Genomic DNA, 19,551 nt, shown 5'->3' on the forward strand with positions numbered 1-19,551 from the left:
GCGCCCACAACCGACCAAAAAAAAAAAAAACAGAACAATGTCTTGGAGACCTCATGTTAACAGGAAATGCTGGGTATGTTGATCTATGTCATCGTATGTCAGAATATGTATGTCCTGCTACAGTGGGAACTCTTAAAGTAAGAAGATCACAGTCCAAGCCGACCCAGGTAAAACAAAACAAAAAAACAAGAAACCCCATCTCCAAATAGCTAGAGCAAAAAGGACCATGTATGTGGCCTGAGCAGAATACTGAGCTCAAACCACAGTACCCCTCCTCCCCCCCCAATCTCTCCCTACTTTAACCATCAGGTAGAAACTTGCATTGACATCAAGACTAGAAACACAGCAATGAACTTACAGGATAATCTGGCTAAGAACGGCCTGCGGAGCGTGTGGTTTTCTTCCGGCTGTGCCGGCCGTCCCGAGGCCGGGTGCTCAGGTGGGCTCCGGATGCGTGGCTTCCAGGGGCTTCCTCCCCCTTCCCCTGGGCTGTGCCCGCTGAAGACTCTGTCCTTCAGCTCATCGCTTTCTTCGATACTTTGCATTCCTTGACTTATTTAGAGTGCACATCTTCCAAGAAGAAATTCAACTTTAAAAGTTTGTACGTCTGAAAATACATTTATTATGATCTTACACAGGGCTTAAAATCTGGCGGATGAAGCATTCTGGGTTGAAGCCATTTGTCCCAGGATTCTGAAGGCAGGTCCGCTTGTCTTTTGGCTTCAACTATTGATTCCTGACTTGAAATTACTCTCATCGCCTGGGAAAGGGATGGATGCATCTCACCTTTTAAATCTGTAGCCGATGAACGATCTTAAGTTTTCTCCCCCTACAGCTTTAGGAAAAGACATTTCCTTTCCCACTGCAGACCTCATCCAATACTAAATATCCAATATTAAATGCACGACTATAAATTAAATCAATCCACAGTAACGGCTGCTTAACAGTGATAAAATAGACTTTTATTTACTTTGTTGAATCAGAGGGTTATAAAAAAAATTATTGCTAACGTAGATATCAGGCCAACAGAAAGGTGTTTCAGAAGTCCAGTTATCTTGGAGTTTATTTAAACTAAGAGGAAAAGGTCATAATGTTTTCATGCAATACATATTCGGTTCTTTAAATAACAATTGTGACAAACGGTAGAAAGAATTAGAGAATGCTCTACCTGTGATCCATACAAAACACCAACAGTCTGGCTTGTATATAATTAAAGTAGTATCTCACTTTTGGAAACACTGTAATAGCCAATACATACGGGCATGCCTTAGGTGGGCATAGGAATGCAGTTTTTTTCTAAAGAAAGAAACACACACACACACACACACACACACACACACACACACACACACACACACACACACACACACACAGAGGAACTATACTATTCAATTTCTTTAAAATCACTGAGCGAGAAAAGCAACAATGAGCTTCCATACTGATCTTACGCAACTTCTATACAGTACCTTGACTTAAATCCAAGAGCAAAAGTTAAGACTCGCCTCCTCTATTTTTGGTAAACAACTGCATGGTAAACTTAGATGACTTTTTCCCCTGGGTTTTACCTGGGAGTGGTCTTTTTAATATTTTACTTAAAAGAGGGCAGGTTTGGCACTTTTATACTGATGTCACCAATGTTAATATTTCTTGGGATCTCGGGAAGGTTCATATTCTTTACAGCTGATACAGCCCGAGCTGGAGCGCCTGCCAAGCCAGCCTGCATACAGAAGTAAACGAGAGAAGAAAATGTACAACTCAGGTGGTTCATCATAAAGAAAACCAACAGTGGAAGACAATGATAAAAGACTTTCACACGACAAAGTTAGGGGTCAGATGATGGTTTGTGCTGGTATGTGATGGTTATTTTGAAATACTATTCTACAAAGAGAAAACGGATGACACATTAAAACTACAGTGAATACATGCAAGAAAAACAATGCCAAGATTTAAGGACAAATTAATGTATAGTTTCCACATATCATATTCACAGAGCTCAGTCTTTTCCTGTATCTTAATTTAGCTGACATAGCATGAGCATAATATACATTAGCTTCCTTATTAAACATCTCCTGCAACAATTGTGACAGTATTAATTTTGAAATGGCATTTATTTTTTAATATGTACTGTGAAATACAAATTAAAGGTAATGTTTAGTTTCTTTATTCAGGGGTAGCCCTTAAAACATTTCAAAACAATCTAACTAATTTTAGTATCAAAGGGGCTCTATTAAACCTTTCTAAGACAGTTCTAGATTAAAAAAAAAAAAAAAAAATCGTCAGGCTTTTTAAGTGAAGCCACAAGTGAACAAGAAGAATTTTGCCTACAGAAGAAACTTTTAAGATCATTCCACCCTTTGGGACATTAGTAAAAAAAATCTAACAATTAAAAACATTTGCTAGATAAAGTAGACTCAACAAGATGTAGACAAAGTCCGAGAAAGAACAGCATAGATAAATCAGTGAACTCTAAAATTTCCAGTATCATTCATGCATACTATTTTGGTGAGGAAAATTTATAATTCCCAGAAAATTTTCCAAATATACTTAAAATCGAGAGAAAAATCCAGGTACTGTCTTCCTGAGTCACACCAGGGGCCTCCCTGCTTAAGGCCCCATTCCCATACCAATGGGATTCCACCACTTCCATTCCGGCCACGCTCCAAAGCACGGCCAGTAAACACATCCAAGTCTGGTGGCACCGGCATGCACAAAAGTAGACAAGCAGTAAAAACAAACCTTGCACTGTGCTCAAAATTACAGAGAGAGAATACCCATGAGATTAGAACCAGTAAGTTTCTAAAGTCCCTTTGCTCATTTCTGTCTGTCCTCTTAGGTCATCTGATCCCTTCTGTTCACTGAAATAATAGTAATAGTAATAATAAAGCTGTTACCTGAGAAAAATCTTGACTGATACAAAATAGGCCAGTGTAAACTATTTGCTGAATAAAGGATACAAACATTGTTAAGCAATGAGGTAAGAGCCATGGATTATCAATGCAGAATTGGAAATAGAAAGATTAGCAAAACAGGATTCATATTGGAAATGGCCCACACAGGCAATGACAGGGTGACAATGAAGAGGCTGGCAATGGACGGAAGCCTCCAGACCCAATCAGAGGCTGGAGCATTCCGTTTCTGTGGTTTAATGGCGGTTGTTCTTGATGCACAGCTGACATTTCAATTGACCTCTACGGTGTTACCTACCTGGAGCAAGGGAGCTTATGCTAGGCCCCACTTCCCTTCCACTCCCCACTAAAGTCGCCGGAGGTACGACTGAGTGTGAGTTAGTGTGGGAGAGATCAAAGGATCTTTAACGTGAGCATTGCAAGGGAACGTTCTGGCTACCGAACGTTAGGGCAGGTGGCTTAGGAGCAGAGAAGAATCCGGTTCAGACTGGCCACTTCCTCCAGAAAGCATGCTGTGTGCCGCGGGAACCAGAGTTATCCCATGAAACTGTAGGCAGCCTGGAACTAGCGCCATTTTCCCAGGCGGGCTGAGTGTGTGATTTTGCTGGTTTATTGGCAGACTAGTTTGACGCTCACTATTTTCACTGTGGAATTTCCACATAGGGTACAGATGACAAGCGAACTACAGGGAAAGTACTGGTAAAATATTTGAATACAGATACCTTAAAAGTTATGAATTCTGGAAGAATTGTCTTAGTGAGAGAATCATGTTTCTGTGTCTTGCCGGATTCTATGGCTTCCGTTCAGAAAGAGTAAATGCGATTTTAAATTACAGGCCGTAGAGTCCTGTTTTCTCTCCCATGAGATTAAGCTGTTTCCCCTACGGCTCTGTACCACACACAGTGAGACTCAACTTGAGCAAGCCAGGGAGAATGAACATGCACCCTGTGTACGGTCACTAGATTGGGGAGGGGATCTCGTGTCCGGGACGGAGTTGAGTGTGGCTGCTGATGAAAATACACAAGATCAACAACACGGCCATCGACTCCAACAGCGCATGTGTGCCATCCATCCTCAACCTGGGGCAAGGCAGAAGCTGCAGGTACGACAGTCTACAATCCTTCTAAGCATACGCAGCGAGCACGCACATGCAGGGGGGAGCTACTCAACACGCAGGTGAAGTGCGAGAAGCAAATTATTTCTCGAGCATGGGCACGGTTTTTTGTGTCAGGTAGGAGGAATTTAAGAACTGTGCTATGCGCTTTAAGTTTCAGTTAAGCTGACGCTGTGAGAAGTCAGCTTCTGTAAAATATTAAAAATAAAATAAGATAGAATCTACTGCTCAGTAAGTAGCTGCTTGGATGAATTATCCATGTTTATACATAAAAACTATGGCTTAAAAAAAAGACTCGATGTTACTTGGGCAGTTGACACCAGAACCATTATTCAACTAATTTCATTTTCAGATTTCCAAGTAAGGAAAGTCTGAAACATTTCTATAAATTTGCTATTAGGAAATCCGTCTGTTCACAGAGACATAAAATAATTTCCAAAGACTTTCAGTACCAGATATTCAAAACAAAAGGCTCATTTTTACTTAAAACAAACAAACAAACAAAAACCGGAAGTGGCGCTGTGGCTCAAGTGGTAGAGCGCTCGCCTTGAGCTGAAGAGCTGAGGGACAGTGCCCAGGCCCAGAGTTCAAGCCCCACGACCAACAAAAACAAACAAACAAAAAAAACACTTCACCTTTTTCTACTAAAATGTATAGAAATCGGTTTTAGCTGGCTTCTAAGTAGATTATATTCAACTTTAAAATGTAAAAATTAAGATGGATAGCATGGATCTTAAAAGATTCCTGGCTTATTTACGGAGCTGAGACTGGAATTCTACTGGAGAAATAACTTGTTTCCATCTACGGAACACTGGTTCACCACCGTGCAGCTAACCTGCAGAGACTCGGCTAGTGGAAACAGACACGGGCCGAAGCAGGGATGGGTGGGCTGGATGAGGATGGAGCGTAGAAGGGATGGTCATGTTTTCTCTCCCATGAGATCAAATTAACAGGATTAAGAGAAAGAAAACAAAATGAAGTCTGAAGGACCAAATGAGGCCAAACAGATAGAAGACTTCTACAGACATACTCTCGGAAATTTCAAGCACTTGAATCACAAAGGTAGTAATGGATGGATATGATTTGTTTTGGATTTTGTTTTTAAGTTGCCAGACCCAAAAATAAACAAAATATGTGCAGGCAAAACTGAAGAAGCAGCACCGCTAGACGACCCTGAGCCCTTGTCCTCATGCAGTAAAGCAAGGGGCTTTCCCAGGGGGAAAGGGGCATTATTATCTCAGAGTCCAGTCCTGAGATGGACCTGTCCTGCCATCTTCAAGTGGTATCCTCAAGTTTGACAGGTATAGGGTAAGATGGGAGATGAAATGATTTATACAAACTGAAACCTTTCTTCATCCTTCCTGTTGAAGTTGCTATCTGCACATTCAGAATTCTGACCTGACAGCAAAGTGAAATAATATCCACATTAAGAAACACGGTGCTGAATGGTTTCAGACTCAAAATCATTAACCAAAAAAGGGTGGATCCTCAAGTGCATGGTTTTGAGTAAAATGAAATTGTAATGTGTGAGGTAGAACAGCTTTCGGTCAGGCCTGCGCGACCCCCGCGCTCAGGCAGGAGGCTGCGGCCGGAGGAGCTCGGCGGGGCCTGGCGGTGGGGCTGGAAGGGCGGTCTTAGCTTTGAAAGCTGTGCTTTATGGCTACAATTATAAAGCCATTGGAAATGTGGACCAAGATCTGTTGAACAAGCATTGTATTTTGTTCCCAATGTCATCAAATTAGAATGCCAACTATCAAGTCAGTTTGATATGGTATTTTGACTTGCGGTTTTTCGTTTCTAGCGCATCTGCCGGGGCCGGGTAACTACAGCAGGGAGATGACATCCATCATCACAGGGGACCCGGGAGCACGTGCAGACACACACAGTGAATGTGCACGCCCGTGTGCACACCTCAGGGTCACTCTTCCTGTGGAAGCACCAAAACCACCACCGGCTTTGGGGTAGCTGTGGGTGTCTAGGGCCAAGGAATAGCTTTAGCGACCGAAGTCAAAGGACCCACGGGGTTACTGGTTTCCTTGCTACCACACCAGCTCTGCGAACACGGAAACTGCAGGGCTCAATCAGTGGTGTCAATCGTGGATCTTCCACACCAGGGCAAGGAAACGGGGGCCAAGAGCGGCACCCTGGCTTCATTTGCTCCCCGTAATCTAGAGTCAGTTACTTGGAGCCTCTTCGGTATCATAACTTCACCGAGAGAAGGACATGACTTCAGTACCGAGCAGCAATTCCAAGTGCCCAGGGCTATTTCCAGCCAGACGGGCAGCTAGCTTGCTAAGTGTAGAGTTTTGGTTTGTTTTTTCCTACACACTACTTAAGAAAGTATAGCCATCTGGCCATTTGTACTAGGAGGCCTATTTTAATTGATTCCTGAAATAGTTCGTGGAAAAAAACGGATCATTACCATCTACATGAAACTTTTCAAAAGATAATTTGCTGTTATTTTATGGTGTGGGAAAATGTAACAACAACAAAAAAAATGAAAAGTTTCATAAATCTAGGAGCCGATTTAGTTCACTTTTACTATTTGTCAGTATGCTTTGCATTCAGGCTCTAGAATAGCGGATTGTGGTTATGATGTTTGGTGATCAGAAGGTTAGCCAGGGAAATGCATTCACTTTTCTGTTTGGAGCACTTTTGAGAATTTTATAGAGATCTGAGCTGTTGGTTGGTACCCACTGTTCAAAGACGGCTGAAGGCCAGAACCGGGCGTGCAATTCTGTTAAGACTCTGGGACTGAAAACCAGTGCGGAGGAGGGACCGTTTAAGAGCACTATTCTTCACTGCTTCCCATTCTGTATGGAAAACTCTAAAAGGTCAGCTTTGGGTTTTAAAATTCAGTTTTCAAAAGTCAGCAAGCCATTTTATGTCAGATTTCTACTTTAGAAATGGGGGAAAAATTGTGAGAGTGAAAACTTGAGACAAGTTCTGGGATATGAAGCTCAAAATAAACTTTAAAATTTTTATTTACAAAGTAAATTGTCATTTCTACAAATGCAATTTATCGACAATTTTATAAGGAAAAAAAAAGAACAAAAAATTTAACTTTCCCTTTTACAATGCAGGCAGACAAAACAGAACAAACATGGTGTCCATGGTACACTGGTAAGATGCACTAAGTCCAATCAAAGATGGAGGAGCTACGAGGAGGAACTAGAATGGAAAATAGGCTACAGGAACTGCATGGGCTCAGGAACACAAAGAATTTTTGAGTCTGGCCTAAATAATTAATTGCCATTGACATCATTTTGCTTTCCCTTTGTTAAAGTACATTTTTCTCAAAGTCAGCAATACCTTGTCTACCTGTCCTGTCTGGGAGACTGAAAGATAAAGGTCTGTAAGAGAGAAGAATGGAAAGAGCTAGAAAGATCAGGATGTTCGGGAACAGAGGGCTGCCTTAAACAGCAGTCACTACACCCAGACTAAATCCACCTTCAGAATCACATGAAATGCACAGATCTGACCAGCCTCCTTTGTCCCCTCCCCTCTACCCCGCCTCCCAGGGCGTTTCTGTGAGATTCCTGTACCCCCATCCCCTTCCCCCAAACCCACCCACCTCCCGGCTTAAACCCTCCTCTCCCAGGGTTACCGCAAACCGTTTTCTATCGGAACAGACAAGAGCGCAGCACCGTCCTGCTGTCTTAAGAGTCTGGCAGAGCTTCGTGTGTCTGTCTACTACGTGCTTTCTTCCTCCAGTGCCTAGGTACTTACTACCTTGAAGCCAATGTAATAAAATCTTTCAACAGTTTTGAACACTATGATCTGATTATACTAAGGCTCTAATTATAGTCAGGCTTGTATTTTAAAGAATAAATGCTATTCCTAAAATACTACCTATGTGAATTTAAAAATATGATCAGCAGTTCTGTTCGTCTATCATGATATTCACAATTTTAATTATTTTTTTCCCCTGGTACCAGAGCTTAAAGTCAGGGCTCTGAGCTCTTGCTCAGCCTTTTCTGCTCACAGGTAGTATTCTGCTGCTTCAACCATGCCTCCAGACTGGAGCTAAGAGTCTCATGGCATTTCCTGCCAGGGCTGGCTTCGAACCATTATCCTCAGATCTTAGCCTACTGAGTGTCTAGAATTACAGGTGTGCGCTACCAATGTCTGGCTGAATTTTAACTTATTTTTGTTAAGTGTCTGCTTTACAATAAAGTTTAACTGAAATTAGTCTACACTTTGCTCTCAAATAATTGTCTTAGCCTGCAGAATCAGACCTGATAGATCGAACCAGCTAATGTAACTTGGAAATGAAAAGTAAATGGAGACTTAATACATTTCAGTGTGTCTAGAATAAAGCTGGTCACCTTCCAACGTATTTAAAATACAAGAAAACAGCTAGTTTTACTGAAAGTCAACATAACTTTCAATGTTTCTTCTTAAACTGTGACGAGGACAAAATGGTTTCACTGGACTCAAATCCTATCTCATAATTCAAATATTCGGAGATTCCACATGGGCAGAATCCTAGGATACATGTGTAATTGTGTGCTTTGGTCATAACTAAAACCTACCTATTCAGATCAAAAGGACACAGAAAAAGACTTCCAAATTGGTAGCAGATAACTGTCTATACATTAAAAGATGACCAGTGGATGAACATTAGAAGCACTCGCCAGTACTTTAAATTAACCAGTAAATGATTTAGGTAGGATTATTTCTGTGAAAGGACTTTTTTTTTTTTAAAATCGGTCATGGGTCTTGAACTTAGGGCCTGGGTGCTGTCCCTGAGCTCTTTCATGCAAGGCTAGTGTTCTACCACTTTGAGCCACAGCACTGCTTCTGGTTTTCTGGTGGTTTATTGGAAACAAAGTCTTTTGGGGACTTTCCCACCTGGGCTGGCTTTGAACTGTGATCCCCAGATCTCAGCCTCCTGAGTAGCTAGGATGACAGATGTGAGCCACCAGCGCCGGGCTGTGAAAGGACTTTTTATGTCATGGCAATCATATAACTGCAGCATTTGCATCAAAAACATAACTCTTTTTGTAGCTAAGGAAACACACCTGGTAAGTAAAGTTTTATTGGACCATCAAAAAGCAAATGCCCGCAAGGCCCTTATTCTAGGTCCTTCATGACTTCTGTAAAGGAGTCACGCGGAGGAGCAAACGGGAAAGAAGACTACTACAACAGGTCAGGGCCTGGAAACGTGGAAATTCCGGGCAATGGTCAGGTGATTTTTACAGATGGTTACTGAGAGATCACACATTTTTCATTCATTTTTAACTAATTATTACTAATTATGTCACTGTCCCTTTGCTTTAAAAAAAGAATCTATAACCACACAGCTTTGTGTAGGAATGATGAACGATTCACACATTCCAAGGCATCATTTTGAAGACTTTGAGAGCTACAGTGTAGGGCTTATAGCTCATCTTTCACTATGCTGAATGACGTACTGCAAGCCAACTACACTGTATAATTTCGTGAGTCCTTTTCCTTGCCCTATGAAATTTTCTCTGCTAACCTACCTGATGTTTTCCCTATAGAGACCAGCACTTAAAAACAGACTGCAGGGGCTGGGAAGGTGGCTCCGTGGTAGAGCGCTTGCCTTGCAAGCATGAGGCCCTGGGTTCGATTCCTCAGCACCACATAAGCAAAATGAAAAAAGCCGGAAGTGGCGCTGTGGCTCAAGTGGTAGAGTGCTAGCCTTGAGCTGAAGAGCTGAGGGACAGTGCCCAGGCCCAGAGTTCAAGCCCCATGACCGGACCCCCCCCCCCCCCAAAAAAAAACAGACTGCAGAGCAGAGAAGACACAAACACTTTCAAAAGTTCTATATTTGGCCCAGCACCATTATAAGCTCCTCCTTATAAAACTAGCAGCAAATTCAGCTAGGGAGAAACGCAGGGCAGCTTTGCTTTAAAACACAGAGCTGCAAAGTGTCTTCTGACTCCCAATCTTTCTTCGTGCTCAGATCTCAGACTGAGCCATCGTCCTGTACTTCCGTCAGTGCCACCCTGATCCTTTACAACAGAACAAAGACATTTTTGGAACTCACCTGCTGTAAATTAATTCTTGCTCCTTTTATAGTAATATTTACTCTGGACCAATCGAATGTCTCACGTGTGCACCAGTAATTATAAAAATTGTTTCCCAATCTGAATAGAGGAGCATCCTCAGACAAGGAGGGCTGGGTGGGGTGTCCACGCTCTTCACCTACATCTCCAAACTCCTATTCTAATGAAGATCCACCAAAGCAGCGTGAGCTTGCACGGCCCAGATCCGGTGCACACGGGCTAGCACGGGCCCCGTTTGGGTTGTTAAGTGGGCAGGCACGCCAGCTGCTCCCACAGGCGAGGCTGGAGGACACGCAGCGGGCGCCACACCCGGGCGAGCGCCGTCAGGACCCACAGCCCCGCCGCCCTCACCTCAGACTTCTCCAGTTTGTTCTGCGCGTCGATCTGCGTGACAATCTCATTCATGTTGGTCTCCAGCACCATGCCGCCCATCACCATTTCTGCCAGGATATTGTGAACCTGAGGAAGAAGCAGGAGCACAGGGCAGGCTCACCGCAGAGGCCCTGTCAGGAGCCCCGCAGCACTTCTGTCTCGAGTGCTGCTGGTCTTAGGGCTGCGGCGGTGAGGAGGACGGCAGCCAGCGCCCTCCTCCCGCCTCTCTACTGCGAAGCTTCCGGCAGCTCTCCCACCTCTGGGAGACACAGGTTCAATGGGCTCCACATCAAGGCTATCAGAGGACCTTCCCGGTGGGACTGCTGAAAGGGTTAGACACAGAGGACTGCTTCACACTCAAACCCAACGTGCAAGGCACCGCGCACGCGCCTAGAAATCAGGGCGCCTGAACAGTGTGAGCCACCGCACGAGAACCTCTTTTCATCTGTCAGGAGGGCCACGCACGCCTCTTCTTTCTGTGAAGCATCTGCTGATTCTCTGCAGTGCGGTGTGCTGCCCTCTGCTGGCAGGCCGAGGCTGAGGCTCGGCTGCCATGGCCATGAACGGGGCCTCTGTACTGCTGCTCCCTAGCCACCCAGCCCGCGCCAGGGCCCTGCACCCTGCCCAGCAGCGTATGAAGTAAAAGAGAAAGAAGGACCAGAGCACTGCAACTCCCTAAAGGCATTCTGGGCTCTGACAAGTACAAGGTACTGTGTTCTCTGAATTCAAAGGCTTAGAAGGTAACAATGGAGAAGCTGTACCTTGTCTACATGGAATATTAAGTCCAGCTCACATACATTCTCGAAACATTTGTCTAAGGTCTCCACGAACACCTGGGGAGAGACAAGAAGAAAATGCTTATGAGAACTGCATACGCGCATTTACTGTTTAAAGTCGGCAATTGTTTTTGTTTTTTTTTTGCTGGTCTTGGGGCTTGAAATCAAGACGTAGGTGCTGTCCCTGAGCATCTTTGTACTCAAGGCCAGCACTCTACCACTTGAGCCAGAGCACCACTTCTAGCTTTTTCTGAGTAGTTTATTGGAGATAGAGAGTCTCACAAACTTTTCTGCCCAGACCGAGCTTTGAACCACAATCCTCAGATCTCAGCTAGGATTACAGGCACGAGCCACCAGTGCCTGGGTAAAGTCAGGCAAGTCTTAGCTACACTGAACCTTCTCAATCACCACATTTGCTTTTAGAAACCACATTAAACATGCAAAAGAGAATAAACAGCATTACTTTTCAGGTAAACTACTCCTGAATATGTAAGCATATAGAACAAAATCGTGGAAATTACTAAAATGAGAAAGTCTTATTAGCACTATTACTTATTTAACACACACACACACACACACACACACACGTCTTCAGATGGGGGGAGGGGAGTCCATGTCATCTAAAGCAGCCGTTAAGTACTGAAGACCCTAAAAATGATTTATGGAAAAGCCACATCCTTAGAAGCACTTACCTGGTCACACCCTTGCCTGAACCCTCCACTGTCTGGGAAAGTTCTAGCGCCTGTCCTGGGCCCCGGCACACGGCACCACGTGACACTCAGCACGTTATCTGTTCTTATGGTGTGTGTGGTACTTTTGATGACTGTACACTCTAACTCCTAAAAGCAAGCGAGCTGTCCTTTTCAATGAAAAGGTACAGGCTATGCAGGAAAGCATTAGATAAACGCCCAAAACACAGAGCTGACGTTCCCTGTGTGCTGTGTGTTTTACGTCACTCCTCTAGCCTGAGCCACAGATACTATTACCACTACTAAAAGTATCCTAATTTCACAAAGACGAGACCTAGGAGCAATGTGGGAAATGGCGCCCTCTTGTGTTAAAAAAGCATAAAGTTTAAAGCCAATTCCAACATAACTCACCTAATACTAGTGTACCTACTCGAGCAACAAGGATGTAAAACCTAAAGATTTGATCTCCAGCCTCGAGATTCAAAGTCTAGGGGGAGGTAAATTGTATTTAAGTCACTAAAATTATTTTTTAAGTTTTCATTTTAGTAATTGCAGAAACATATTAATATTAAAAGAATTAAGTATACAGAGAGACACTCAGAAAAATGCCACATGCACATATATACAGGACCTTCTCCTGCAGGTGCAGCATCAAGAGAGCGCTTTAGGAATCTGTACTAACCGCTCAAGGGAAATCACCCTTGCTGTTTAGGAATGAATTCAGAAGGGGTAAACTGGGGTAAAGCAGGATGAATCTTCAGGACATAAGGTTGCTGGTGATATTCCAAGAGACCTCAAAGATGTATGCTTAGTTCCTGGCGAGATGTTCTGGAAAGACATCTTAGTTTAGCTCAAACCCACAATGGAAAATTACCACTGAAAGTATTGATTGGCTACACCAACCAAGCTAAGACAGACAAGCTACAATTAAGATGAGATCAGTAGTTGACGCTGTGTTCACTCCCCGATAGGAACCACGGTGTACACTAGCCAGTCTCCCAAGATGGCGTTTAAGATGTGTACACAGAACTCCATGGTGCAGCCACTAAACCCCACAGGACACAGAAGGCCCAGGGCAATGCCAGTAAGAACGGAGAAGACATTGATAAATGTGCGCAGATAGTTCAGAAAACTTAAGGCTTACCATAATTCTTCAACTTTTTATTAATTTAAGAGGAACTGAAGAACTTGAAAAAGTCTACCAATGTAAGTACTTAAAAATAAACCAAGGGGGGGGGGGTGAGTCAAAACTTTTTGAATGATTAAAGTTGCTAGAAGTGGGGTGTGGCTCCAGTGGTAGAGCACCAGCCTTGAGCACAAGGAGGCTCAGGGACACTCCAGCCTCCACCTCCCAAGTGCTGGCTGGGATTACAGGCATGTAGCACCACACCTAACTTCCTGACTAACAACCATACTCTATTTTTGGAAGACGTTAAATCTGGGGGAAGGGGTCTGGGTGAGCATAAATGATCTGTGATGAAATCTCTGGACTGTATTTGCCATTTTTTTTTTTTTTTGTTGGTTGCGGGGCTTGAACTCTGGGCCTGGGCGCTGTCCCTATGCTCTTCAGCTCAAGGCGAGCGCTCTACTGCTTGAGCCACAGCGCCACTTCCGGTTTTCTAGTGGTTTATTAGAGATAAGAGTCTCACGGACTTTCCTACCCGGGCTGGCTTTGAACCGTGATCCTCAGATCTCAGCCTCCTGAGTAGCTAGGATGACAGGCGTGAGCCACTGGCACCAGGCCTTGCCACTCTTTTTAAAGTCTGAAATCATTTCAGAATAAAACATAAAACATCCACCTAAAAGGGAACTCCCCTGTGTCCCATTCCTCCCTTAAAAGCAACAAGTCTGCACGAAGGAACGATACAGGGAGAATACCAAAACAACCTGAGTGTTTCTATGTTGAAGAAAACACACTTCAAATGGTTTCCAGCTGGAAAACTCTGACCCTGTGAGAGTTCCAAAATGCTTCCTTTACCACCACCAATTCACAACGGGTCCATCTCACTCTGGGCAATCATTTTTACAAAAACACTGGATGGGGGGGTGGAGGTGTGGCTCAGGTGGTAGAGCGCCAGCCACTGAATGTGTCAGATATGAGGGTTGAATCCTGGGTCTAGGGGCAAAAAAAATAAGCTGTGCAGGAAGGTAGGGGGTGTAGTACTTGGAGAAGAGAAACCTGGGGCTAATGAACTAAGTACTCTGCCCAGACTCAGGCTACAGAGCCAGGACTCAAATCCATACTCTCATCGGACCCTAAGAAGCCAACCACAGGGACTGGAGAGGTGGCCACAGGATGTGTAAATGGGAAGTGGAGACCGACCCATCTGATGTCAAGACTCATGGCTAGCAAGGCGCAATGTAAAGCGAGGCGTGATCAGTGCATCTGTAATGACTACCAACCGGACATTTCAACCATGAGAATAAGACGGGAAAGCCATCGGGGAATCCGAACACCCTGACCTCTCCAGTTCTAACTGCTGGTCTTCCACATATCCACAGCGCAGTCTCAGTGAGCAGGCGGAGCCGTACTGTTCCGGTAGTGGAACACCACGCAGGAGGCAGCTTTCCCGGGGGACCCTGGCCCTGCGCTCCGTCCTGTGCCAGGCGCCCAGGCCCCAGCTGTGCCCAGGACCTGTGCCAGCCCTTCCTCCTCTGGGTTAGGGACAGCCCCCAGGTGCTGAGTCTCCACAACAGATGTGAAACCAGGCGGCCCAGCCTCAGCCTTCGGGAGCACACGGTCACTCCCCGCCCCCAGCGGCTTCCATCCCGGTGACAGAGGAGGGCGATGCTACGGGCCATGCCAGGGCTGGCCAGACGTCCCGTACACCCAAGCACCTCGGAGGCACGCACTCCGGGGCCGTAACGGAAGGTTCTTCAGTGTTCTTTTCCCATGGACAGCTCTTCATCGCTCTTAAGCTCTCCCCGTTAAGCCTACTTCTTATCACACGCAAGTGTCACCACACACCGTTCATTCCAAGCCAGCACGCAAGAAAGGAAAAGATGCATGTCTCTAAAAATTAGTTGGCAAGACAGAAGGACTTCTTTATCGGTGTGTCGATGGCTGAGCCGCAGGGTTGTGTACAATGCCGTTTTATTCTGTCAGGGAAGAGGAGCCCAGGGGTGTGGAATCCGGGCCCTGAGCTTGCTAGGCTGGCACTCTTACCCCTTGAGCCATACCTCCAGCCCTGCTTTCTGCTGGTTATTTTGGAAGTAAAAGCCTAGAGAAATTTCCTGCCTGGGCTGCCTCAAACCGGGACACTCACTCCAGGTCGGCCCAGGCAGGCTTGCAGGGTGGGCCGAGGGGGCCTGGCTACACATCCTTCATTCACGTTCACGTTCATGCTCACGCTGAGCTGCGATCACCGTTACCTCCATCCTGCAGATGGGACATGCCTGGGTGGTTTTAACTACGCTGCTGTCGCTCACCGGCCTAACAACCTCGCAAGATCCACAGGCAGCGTGCATGGGACACACTTGCTTCACATGTGAAAAGTTCCAGTCTATGGAGATGAAATGACCTGGCCAGTCCAATACTACCGTGGATCGCGGAGCAGGGGCTCGTGTGACACGGCGAGCTCAGGTTACACACTCCAACACCAGCGAGTTCCTCCGTTTGCTCGCTACTTGCGGCAGCCATTGCTACATGTGGTGGGTAAATTCTAACAGGCCTGAAAATTTCCCGCAGAGCTTTACGGCTCCATGATCTGTGTGGCATAATGAACTCATTGAGGGCGATATGAGTGCTTATAAATAACCCAAGCGGCCCGGCATCAATGGTTAATGAGCTGCTCGACTTACTCCGTAAATATTTTAACACTTCCAACATGCTTCAATGGAAAGGATTAGTCTAGGAAGCTAGCTATTATATTTGCTCTGAGCCTCTACCGCACCAACACAGCAAACACCACAAATGAAAAAAAAAGAAACAGGCCGGGTGCAGTGGCTCACACCTGTCATCCTACCCACTCGGGAGGCTGAGATCTGAGGATCGTGGTTCAAAGCCAGCCTAGGCAGGAAAGTCCCTGTGACACTCTTATCTCCAATTAACCACTCAAAAACCGGAAGTGGAGCGGTGGCTCAAGTGGTAGAGAGCTAGCCTTGAGCACAAAGAGGCTCAGGGACAGCAACCAGACCCTGAGTTTAAGCCCCACAACTGACCCCCCCCCCCTGCCCCCCCCAAAAAAGCAGATTACTCAACCGGATAACACATTGAATTTACTACTACTGCTTTTCCCAGATTTTACACAAGATACAAAGTCAAGTCTGGAGCAACATATGTATGCTTTAGAAACACTAAATCTTTGCATAAAAATGTAAGCACTCAATTACCATGAGTGGTATCATTTCTCTTACTTAAAATATCAAAACGATACATATATGTAAATTTAGTAACTGTTGGTGTTTTCTTGGTCTGCTCTCTGAAGAACAGACAAGCCCAGAAAGTTTTGATCTAAAGTTTCCGTTGCCAACTTTCCACTTTCATTTTTTACATTAAAGTTGTTCTGTCTCAAAACTAGAGGATGAATGAACCTAGAAAATCAGTTCTAACTACAGTCTGGCCAGCTGTCTGACGCAGCAGAAGCAGAAGCAGACAGGCAGGGACCAAGGCCCAGGTGTCCGCTGCGGCAGGTGCAGCTGTCTGACCCAGGCCCAGACTTCCAGCTGCTGCCCCTTCCATCTGAGGTCTCCGGAACATGGGTACTAAGTGGAAACGCCCAGAAGGTCATCAGATGAGAAATACAGACGAAAGGTCGGGGCTGAGCGTCATCCATACACAGGTATTACCCTTGGGTAGAATCGCCCAGCAGGTGAGCGCTAACAAGGGGAAGATACTCAGGACCGAACCCAACTTGTAGAGGGAAACGGAAATGATGCACGCGACAGGGGCCAGGAGGCCAATGATGCACCGCAGGGCCTCGGGTCAGCAGCAGCGTGCCCGAGAGGCTTGCCCAGACGGGTCCGAGGGAGACAGAATTAGGAAAATTTGAGATACTCCACTTAGAGAGAATGAGGCAGGGGGTGGAGGAGGAGGAAGAGAACTTCTTTTTAGGTGGAAAGCACAAGGCACGTATAATGGCAGGAAGAGAAGGCAGGCCCGTGGGAGCAGTGGCGTGAACCCGCTGCAAGGGGACATGGCTGGGCCTTGGCTGGGAGCCCGGGATTCAACCCTCCCAGGAGACAAGGCCGCTGCGGAAAGCCTGGAGGCGGTTAGCAATCATGACCTGACAGCGAGACCCGTCACCATGGCTCTGTTTTTCCTCTGGGCATTTCCAGATGTCTGAACAGACAAGGAGCTGAACGCATAAAAGACCAAGACTTCCTGACCGACAGCGGCCCATGAGCTGAGTAAGGAAAGGTAGGGTCAGGAGGAACAAAGAATGAAAAGTGACAGATTGAAAAAGTGAGAGGCTCTTGGGCTCAAAGATTTAGAGTAAGGGAAATGGGGATAGGAAGAGGCAAGAGGCAAGAGGCAAGGCTGGAAACGCGGCTCAAGGGTAGAGTGCTGGCGAGAGGCTGGGGGGGGGGGGGGGGGGTACGACGCTGACAAAGGAATCAACATCACGCCTAGAAATTAAGTGGGTAGAAAGTCAAGTTCACTGAGGACTGACAGGTTTTCAGATATCGCCCCGTTGAAAGATTCACACACACACACACACACACACACACACACACACACACACACACACACACACACGCTGAGACTATTAAGAATTGTAACACAAGCAATCCTGGAGAGAATGACAGGAAACTAAGAAACAAAACTTGTCAGGAAGACATTTCTCGGTGCATCTGGGGATTCTGTAGACAGAGGCACACAGTCTTTGCTGTGGACTGTCTTCTCAAGCACGCTATACAACAGCCTTGGAAAAGAGTGACTATCTGCCCCCAGAGAGAAGGGTAAGTTTACTTTTGCCATTGGAAGAAAATTCAATCCCTTCCGTCCAAACAGCAGCAGCCATCAGGAAGGCAGCCTGGTTCCACCCGTGTAATTCCACCCGTGTGTACGATTGCCCTGGGCCTCCCAGAAGCCCTGGCATCACTTCCAGAACGAGGTGGTTATCTTAATGATGTGTTTGCTATTAGTAACCAAGTCCTCTGTCTGTGTGCCTTCCCTGCGCACTGATGGAACTATAGCGTGTTGCCTTGTCGGCTTCAGATCGAAAGCTCAGACCTTTGTCGGTAACTGGCAAGATCTCCAGTGAATGAACACGAGAGACAAAGTAGTATTAACAGAAGTCCTGGAGACTGACACGGAGGCCGAGGAACATCAGGAAGGCTTTTCGGGAAACGGAGAGGGGCGTGGTCAGATGTGCACTCGTGCACTGACAGAGGTGTGGCCAGAAGTGAGGCCCAGGAGGCTCCATGGACTCCTGCAGTAACTCACAACAACGAAGAAGGCCCAAGCACGCAGTCTTCATCCTAGCAGGTGCTTTTCCTACAGCCCCGGTGGCACCAGTACTGGGCCGCGTGGCCGGGTATTTGGATGTGGGTCTAGCTGGAGGAAGCAGGCGGCTGGGGACATGTCTTAGAAAGGTATGGCTTGCGCTATAGCCCAAGTCCTCCTTCTTGGCTAGGGCAGGGCAGGCTCCTGGTTTCCGCCACGCCCTTGCGCCTGCCTGGCGGCAGACAGGCCTGGACGCAGTGGAGCCAGCTGACCCTGGGCCAAAATCATCCTTCCTCCTTGAACCTGACCTATATCGGGTATTTCAGCACAGCAGCAGAATGCTACCGAAAATTCCCATCCGAGAGCTCCCACAGAATGCTTAGTTCTTACCAGACACAACATCATGTTAAAAAATTTCAGGGCCAGCAGCCTGGCTCAAGAGGTAGAATATTTTTCTAGTAAGGAGAGGCCTAAGTTCAATCCCCAGCAATATCATGAGAGAGAGAGAGAGACAGAGAGACAGAGACAGAGAGAGAGAGAGACAGACAGACAGACAGATACAGAGACAACGAGACAGAGACAAAAGATCAAACATAAAAGTTTAAAAATAATAACAATAATGATGATCATTGGAAAAGATTACCAGGAAGTGATGTTCGCTCACCTGAATGAGGTCTAAAATGCCAAGTTCGCTTTCTGAGGAGTCCACACAGAAGACAAAATACAGCGTTGCATAGTGTCTGTAGATCAGCTTGTTGTCAGAGCCGCCGATTAACCTACGTGACAAAACAAAGCCACTGGGATGTCGTGGGGAACAGCGACAGGCTGGCTGGCTCGAGCACACTCACAACACGTCCAGACCCTTCCTCAGACAAGGGTTAGTATGCCAAGGCGAAGCACTCACGCGAGCTCACGACCCACACTAAGTAGATTAAGACTCAGCAAGTGCTCGGTGTAGTTGGTTTATTCGTCCGCTGCTCTGTGAGTGACTACTACGTCCCAGCACAGGAGGCGGGTAAGAAGCATGGAGCAAACCAACAGGTGCATTACCAGGTAGTGAAATGCGCCACAGAGGACCAAACCCGGGCCGGCCGCCTCCAAAGGCTGGCACTGAGGTTCATGTCTCAGGTGGGAGACGCCACGAGAAAACTTAGTCGACATTTGGGGTTAATGTGACAATCAATCACGAGCAAGTACAAACTTTCAAGGAAGAAAAAGGCCAGTGGACAAGGAAAGATTAGTAAACCAAGTCAAAGAAACAGGCAGAACTT

The 19,551-nt window shown here is 46.1% G+C and overlaps 1 protein-coding gene across 2 annotated transcripts in view; it reads right to left on the reverse strand.

The window, feature by feature from the left end:
- Positions 1-1,582: 1,582 nt before the first annotated feature.
- The window catches only part of Ap3s1 (adaptor related protein complex 3 subunit sigma 1), a 31,125-nt gene continuing 13,156 nt past the window's right edge, over positions 1,583-19,551 (reverse strand). The window contains exons 3-6 of one of the 2 annotated variants that reach the window (XM_042672502.1): positions 18,945-19,056; positions 11,189-11,260; positions 10,407-10,514; positions 1,583-1,717 (exon numbers count right to left, since the gene is read on the reverse strand). In XM_042672502.1, coding sequence (XP_042528436.1) covers positions 1,589-1,717; positions 10,407-10,514; positions 11,189-11,260; positions 18,945-19,056 — 421 coding nt within the window. In that variant the 3' untranslated portion in view covers positions 1,583-1,588. Of the gene's footprint in view, positions 1,718-9,797; positions 10,002-10,406; positions 10,515-11,188; positions 11,261-18,944; positions 19,057-19,551 lie in introns of those variants that run through there. The other variant, XM_042672501.1, reaches the window with a different exon arrangement.

The sequence above is a fragment of the Dipodomys spectabilis genome, unplaced genomic scaffold (assembly GCF_019054845.1).
Source record: "Dipodomys spectabilis isolate Male_0828 unplaced genomic scaffold, ASM1905484v1 ptg000714l, whole genome shotgun sequence".
Taxonomy (NCBI): Eukaryota; Metazoa; Chordata; class Mammalia; order Rodentia; family Heteromyidae; genus Dipodomys; species Dipodomys spectabilis.